At 47.4% G+C, this 7,400-nt stretch overlaps 2 protein-coding genes across 2 annotated transcripts; one reads left to right on the top strand and one right to left on the bottom strand.

Moving 5' to 3' along the window:
• Positions 1 to 1,658: 1,658 nt before the first annotated feature.
• Positions 1,659 to 4,454, top strand: LOC123160903 (uncharacterized). Its single transcript, XM_044578748.1, has 3 exons — positions 1,659 to 1,874; positions 3,670 to 3,781; positions 3,937 to 4,454. Exon 3 carries the CDS (start codon positions 3,957 to 3,959, stop codon positions 4,260 to 4,262), a length of 306 nt encoding a protein of 101 aa, XP_044434683.1. The 5' UTR covers positions 1,659 to 1,874; positions 3,670 to 3,781; positions 3,937 to 3,956; the 3' UTR covers positions 4,263 to 4,454.
• Positions 4,455 to 4,869: 415 nt separating this feature from the next.
• On the bottom strand, positions 4,870 to 7,187 carry LOC123160166 (probable F-box protein At4g22060). Its single transcript, XM_044577976.1, has 2 exons — positions 5,460 to 7,187; positions 4,870 to 5,228 (listed from the first exon to the last, which is right to left on the bottom strand). The coding sequence occupies exon 1, from the start codon at positions 6,655 to 6,657 to the stop codon at positions 5,701 to 5,703; it is 957 nt and encodes a 318-aa protein (XP_044433911.1). The 5' UTR covers positions 6,658 to 7,187; the 3' UTR covers positions 4,870 to 5,228; positions 5,460 to 5,700.
• Between the last annotated feature and the right edge of the window lie 213 nt (positions 7,188 to 7,400).

Here is a 7,400-nt window from a genome sequence, read left to right as displayed (position 1 = left end):
TTTGTCCTTATCATCTTGAAGGGGTTCCACATCCTCTAGTTCATGCCATTCCATTGTTGAACTTATCTGAAACATACTTGGTCAAAGTATTAGTCCAACAAGAAATATGTTGACATTAATTACCAAAATCACCCAGGGAGCACTTGTGCTTTCACCGGCTCGTCCCAGGACGGATCCATCACCGATCTGACGTCCAACGGCACCGTTCGTGTTTCGGGTTTCGACGTGGAAGAGTAGGCATGGGAGACGGCGGCGCCTTGAGTCCCGTTAGCCGGCTCGCGTTCCATGCCCTACTCTACCTTGTCGGCGACCGGACCAACACTCAGGGAAGCGCAACCGGCCGTCGGACATGAGAGCTCCTGTTCGACGCTTGTTAGAGTCAAACAGAGTAGGTTTCGCTGAAGGTTTCACGCAAAAGGGCCAGCCCATTCCTAGGAGTAGAGCGAACGCAATAAAAACGAAAAAAAATACTAGCATAGGATGGAATTCGAATCGAACCCTCAACCTAACGCTCAATAACTGCATTGGCATCCGCTGCAACTATGGCTGAACATGTATTATATTACAACGCCATCCTTGAAGTACTATGCGCACATCCGAAAGGAACAATGTTTCCTTGAACAAATTTCAAAACTCAAACGAACTTTTAAAACATGAAAAGTTATTTAAAATATGAATGCAATTATGAAATCACAAAACATTTTTTGATTTTTTTATGCATGATATTTTTTTAAAATATATATTTAGAATTTTGTAATATACATTGAACAAATTTTAACTACACACTGAACATTTTTTTGATATACACTAAACAATATTTAAAACACATTGAACTTTTTTGTGATTACGATGAACAACTTTTAAATGTACATTAAATATTTTTTGTAATATACGCTGAACAAATTTTCACTACACATTGAACATTTTTGTGATATACGCTAAACAAAATTTAAATCCACATTGAACACTTTTGTGACATACGCTAAACAAAATTTAAATACACATTGAACACTTTTGTGATATACGGTGAACATTTTTTTTGAATTGTGATTTTTTTTTAAAAAGCAAACCAAATTTGAAAACCGTGAACAATTTTTGAAATCTTGAACAAAATTTGGAATTTGATACGTTTTTAAAACAAAGGGTAAAAATAAAAACGAAAAGGGATAAATAAAAGGAAAGGAAAAAGGAAAGAAATGGAAGCAGAAACAGAAAAAGGGAAACACAAAAAAAGAACAAAAAAACTGAGAAAACCAGAAAACCGGCGAAAAACCCAAAAAATCGGTTGAGGGAATCTTCTAGAAGATTCTCAAAACCGGTTTGCTTGCTTTTGACGCTCAAATTGGGCCGGCCGGTTTCGGGGTGGTTGCTCGAGCACTTCAGCAGAAGCGCAACACCTCGATGCTCGCGAGCGTCAAATAGAAAACGCCGCCGGACATGGGCACAATGAAACCGAGCGAGTCCGCCGGACATAGTGCCTTGCTCTTATGGGCTGGATATAGGTGTCTGGTTGACTGACTTTTTTTATTCAAGTCCGTGCTCTTCGTCCGAACATCAGGGCGGAAGTGATGCCGATTTGGAGACGGTCTGAAAAGTGAAAACCAAACCAAAAGGTCGGTGTCACGGGGTGGGCTGGGTCTATCAGGATCGGGTTTGGATTCGGACCTGGTCACCCGGGCAGAGCACAGTTACTCACTCACTTGAAAGGCAAGGAGCGTCACCGCTTTCGGGAAAGAATCAAACCACCCACCCCGCCGCCGCCGAGTTTCGGGCGAACCGAGAGCGCATCCCGCGGGCTCGGCGTACGTACGCCGTCGACTGCACGGGCGGCCGCGTCCGGCGCTCGGCCAACCCTCGCCGCGGGCATCTGCTCGGTACCATCTCTCTCCCCCCGCCTCTCGTGTCGTGCACGGCATCCATGGATCTTCCTGAAATTGCATCCGAGGCTCCCCGCGCCGCGTTCGATTCCGCGGCGCCCCCCGCGCGCGCGCCCGGGAGGCCGAACGGATCCGCGTCCCGGCCCTCGATCTGGCCCCTTGGGGGCGCGTTCCGTGGTCAGATTTTGCGGGCTGTGGTAGAGTTCCCCTAGCTGCCGTTGACTGACTTTTGGGATGGCACGTCGCCGCACGGCATATGCTTGTTGCTTTGGTTCACGCTTGGCCCGCATAGACGGCCGAGGTTGCACGGAATTGGTAATGCTGGCTTTCCCAAGTGTCACATCCAGACCTTGCAATGTCTGCAATGAAGTCTCACTTCTTTTTCCATGAAAAGATAGTGCACCCTTCCACTCTTTCCCTTGGATTTTCCTGAATATGGGCGTATGGGACCATGCTAACATTTTTTGGTCTCATCCAGAATAGGAAGATGAAATCTGTGATGGACAGACTCATGCTACTGCCATGGTGACATGACTATCGGTTGATGTTATTGCCATTCACAGACATAATCACAGGAAAATGCAGTCTCTGGAGTTCCAGAAAAGGGTAGGATTCCTTAACTAGGCCTTCCCTACATGTTCCCTTAGCAGAAGAGAGCAAGTTCACGTTGTGTTACACTCAAGGGCACTGAAACGAAGCATGTTCAGATTTGAATTACCTATTCTGGCAACGTTGTTGTCCTGATCAAAATCCATTTGCTGCTTCCTTTGGACACTTGCTTCGCAGTAGTCAGTACCTTGATTGAAGAGCTAATGGTAGGAGCTATCAGGTACCTGGTCCAAGTAGCATAAGGTAAGCTCTATTAAACCCGGCCTGCGCGGGAAAGACAGCTCTCGCGGTATTTTTAGAAGGCAAGAAACCCCCCGAATGCGCTGCACGGCTGCTCAACCTCAGACGGAGAGTAATAAACCTGGACGGAGAAACTGGTACTGCTAAATTTGTATTTATTAGTACTGCAAGTTCATCTTGTGATATTTGAATTTTCTGTTCTAGCAACGTTGTTGTTGGGGGTCAAAATCCATTTTCTGCTTCTTTTGAACACTCGCTTCTCAGTAGCATTAGGTAAGCGGTAGTGGTATGAGCAATCAGGCACCCATTCTCAGTAGCAATAACGTAAGCTCTAATAAAACTTGTTCTGCGCGGGAAAGACAGTCCCGCGGTTTAGAAGGCAAGAAACCCCCAAGAATGCGGCACGTGCCCGCTCATCCTCACGTGGGGAGCGGACGCTGCGCGTGCCAGTGAGTTTTTTTTTATGCGAGACCCAGGCCTTGAACCTGGGTCGACCGCCCCACTACAGGTGGCGTTACCACCGCGCTATCATCATGTTTTTTGATGTAAGCGCTAATGGTAGAAGCTATCGAGTAACCCGTTGTCCAAGTTACCAAGTCACAAATACTCCAACTGCAATCGCACTGTGCGAAAATCCTATGGGAAAATAACTCTGACCAAATATGCTAATGCAATATACTCCATTAATGTAATGCTGAATTTCTACCATTCTTTATGATGTAGGACAACAAAGTTAGAAAATATACATTAGCCAATTTATTATATCGGGGATTAACTGTGATGAATTTCCATTGAGCCAGGCACTATTAGAGCTGCCTATTGCTTTTCTGAAGCTATCTCAGTTTTTTTTCTAAACAGAGGCAAAAGATTTGCCTCATGGATTAATTAAGGAGAAGCTATCTCAGATTTCAGGGATTAACTATGATAAATTTCCATTATGCAGGCACTACTAGAGCTGCCTATTTCTTTTCTGAAGCTATCTCAGATTTCGGGTTCTGCAAGGTTTAACGTTTGTTTGACTGATCTCCTTGGCTCCTTGCTTGTAACTCTGATAGGTTAGATGTCAGTATTGCCCTCGTGGATGTGGCGTCGTTTCTCCTCCTTCATAAACACGATATGACTAATTTGTTGTGTTCCTATTTTTCAAGGGATGCATTTGTTGTGTTCCTATTGAAAGTGAATTAATTCTCTCTGGATTCACATTTTTCAGGTAGGAAAGCGAGTCCTGAAATGGGCCACGCCCCCAGGAGGTTGGTCTCTGCCCTCTATGTAAAGCCACCATGGGTGCCCGTTGAAGTGAGAATCGGTCAGAAGTGGAGACGAGCAAATGTTTTAAGGCAAGCTGATCGCAGGGGACTCTGTCTTGTGAGCATCAGAGGGCCGGCGCCCGAGTCTGACCCTATAATGGTGCCGCTATCAACGATCCGGATACCTTCCGACCCTCCTGTTGCCAGGAAAAGACCAGACACTCGTCCTAATTTCCGAGTGAAGAAGCCCAGGGACACCGGTGATGCCACCGAAGGCAGTAGCGATTAGGCTGCTGGCTGTTTAAGTGTTCATTGACTGTGTGATAACTTATGCTTGATCTGTATGTAAGTTGGAAAAGAAGTCTTTTTCTCCTTCATGGACAGATGCTGTGGTGTGTGATTCTGTATGAAACAAATTGTCTGAACGTATTACTGCAGTTCAGACTTGTTTTATTGTCAGTAAAATCAGGGGTTCAAGGCATCATGGTGCTAATGATTTCTTTTTGACACACCACGAAATGACCACCAAAAGTATCAGGTTCACTTGAGCACCAAAGGGATGGAAGACATACATTTGCTGACAGCAGAATATAGCCATACCAACAGTGACCAAACCGAGGCTGATGCTGCGTTAGGCATTCGTCATACGGTATAGTGGTCACGACCAACTGTCAAAAACTTATATGGGGGTAGTATTTGTTCTGAACCACAGTTAAAGAAAACAGCTGATACACAGTCTGCAACACGGATGCTCGCAGTTCCCAGCTTACGGCGCAAGCACAGATTCAGAAAAATCTACAATTCGAAAGTTGTGAGGCTGTAAAAAATATATACAATTCGAAAGTTGTGAAGCTGTAAAAAATATAAACAAACGAGGATAAACAAATACATACTCCTTCGGTTCCAAAACATTTGTCATGGTTTTAGTTCAAAGGAGTACATAGTAACAGGAAGAGAAGGGGTGCCCCAGCTTCGGTCAATTTCAAAGACCCTAGACGACACAACATCGGACACCGGGGATGAGTTCACTCATAGCCCACTTGAAATTCGAAACTTCGAAAGCAAATTACACAGAGGCAAACTTCATCATCATCAATGAAAAAAGGCCACTACTACATGACTAGTACTACATGTCAAGTCCATTGGCAACATCTCCCTCCATGCAAAGAATGCCGCAAGACAGAATATCAGGAAGCAATTGGCCGTTGTCTTCGGGCTTAATCCTATTGCGCCCCACCATTATCATCTGGGAATCCTGCCAGTGTGAAGAGCAATTAATTAATTAGCAAACATTAGCACACTCAAGCTATTTCTGAACACACAATTCAGACTAAGAACAAGGTTTGGAAGCACATTTATCTTATTCTGTGAGAAGCATATTTCCAAACACTAAAAACTGAAATGAGAAAAGGTGCTTCCTGCAAATGAAATATACAGCGAGTAGCATCTGAGGCAGTAGAGATTGAAGAGGAAGTTCAACTGATACCTGCTTTTGCAAGGTTGGGTGTGCACCATATGGGAGGGAACCACGTCCTCCAGGGTTCAGGATCAACCAACTTGGCCCTGGTATTGTTCTCCAAGTTGTACACCCCTATGTCACGGGGATCATCTTCGCAGTCGAATAAATCTTCATGATCATCATGAGTATAATATACATGGTTTGACATCAAGCCTGGATGATCCTTCACGCTAAAGCAAGACGTTGTGCTTTTCCCAGTAAACAACGTTTAGTCACCTATCCCTGCCATCTTAACACGCTTCTGCTCGACAAAATCAACCTTGTACACTTCAAAAGCGGTGGCATACGTCTCACCAACCGGTCGTTCAGGATCCCAGCCCCGCTTCTTGTAGATTTGGAGAAAATCTCCCCATGGTGCCTGAACAATGTAGTACCTCTGGACCATGTCAACCATATCTGGTAAAATTCTTCTGTGGATGACGGATGGTCCATCTAGATTGTACATATCGATCGCACCTTCTTCAGTCACTGCATAGAAACAGCCATCATGGTATATGCAATCTGCATAGAAACTATGCATTTGGAGCCAGTTCCACCGAGCATCTCCCACTTTGGCGAACGAGAGCTGCCAGTACGGCTGATGGATGAGCATGACAATGCATTTGCCTGTCGATGGATCAGACGATAAAATCACCTTTATGTAGACAACTTCACCGCACCTATCCAAAGAACATCCATATGGTGTCCTCTCCACCCTCGGAAGCTCTCCGTGGTAGAAAGACAGCTTGTACTCTTCAAGAACCCCGTCATCGTTTAGGACAGGTTTAACATGCTCCATGGTTGTCACGGGAGGGAGTGCAATCTTGTCACCGGTGATAGGGTTGAGAAGCATCAGGTCAGACTTCTCATCCATGGTGACTAGCCAGCCATGTGATGAACCAATCCAGTTGCTGATGGGAGGTTCAGGGAGGGGCATGGAGTAGTCCTTCCGTTCGGAGAGACTGTACATGCCAAGAGCCTTCGCACCGGCGGCCTCGGTACAATAGAGTAAGCAGGGGGTCTGCCGACTGGGGCAGACGCCGCTGCGGCGGAGCGTGGAGTACGCCTTTTGCCAGAATGTGCAGACGGCGGCGGATCGGAGGAGGTCCGGGCACTGGAGCAACTGGAATATGCTGATCAATATGTCCGCTGGTAGCCCGGACCAATCTGGAGCCGGAGCTTCCATTGTGGATGGACAGAGACGAACACCACAGCTTTAGAGCAGGTCGGCTACAACCACACGGGCGGCCCGAGCTGCAAATCAAAGAGACCAAGACTGCGGCAGCTCCGGCGGCTACTCCGGCCGCGTTCTGATGTAGATCCTTCCCACCCCAACCCAATCCGGGAGAGAACTGGATATGCCTGCCCGGTCGAATCTGATTTGGGAACGAAACAGTGAAAACCAAAGGAATCCGCCGCCACTTTTCCCTCCGTCCCGTGGGTTGCTCTCGCGACTCACCGGGCGGTTTCCCGCCGCCTCACCTTCAGCCCCCTCGCCCACGTCCTCCTCTGTCGCCGGCGCCGCCGCCGGCCTGCCCGCGGTGGCGGCAGGGCGCCTCTTCCACCTCCCTCTCCTCCTTTTGATGCTCTCTCCTTGCCGACCTCCGCCCTTCTCGCGGCGGCGCGGCGGCGCAGCAGTCTCGGCGGGTGCGCCGGGGTGACACGCTCGTGGAGGTCCCGCGCGGCGGCGTGTGCCGGTGTGCGTGTCGGCTGGGAGCCAGCGTGCATTTTTTTTTTTTGGTTGAGAAACTGGGAGCCAGCGTGCTGGGCCGCAGTGGGTTGGCTGTCCGGCTGCAGGCCTGGGCTGGGCCGCCCGGTAGATTTCTCTGTACTTTACTTAAATTTTAAGGTTTTTTTGAATTTCTAAAAAACAAAAGGCCCCGGAAACTATGGGCGATAGCATTAAGGTTGGGCGCAACTATGGGCGAT

Source organism: Triticum aestivum, chromosome 7B (genome assembly GCF_018294505.1).
Source record: "Triticum aestivum cultivar Chinese Spring chromosome 7B, IWGSC CS RefSeq v2.1, whole genome shotgun sequence".
Classification (NCBI taxonomy): domain Eukaryota; kingdom Viridiplantae; phylum Streptophyta; class Magnoliopsida; order Poales; family Poaceae; genus Triticum; species Triticum aestivum.
Note: the sequence above shows the minus strand (reverse complement) of the source record. Positions and strands in the feature narration are given on the sequence as shown.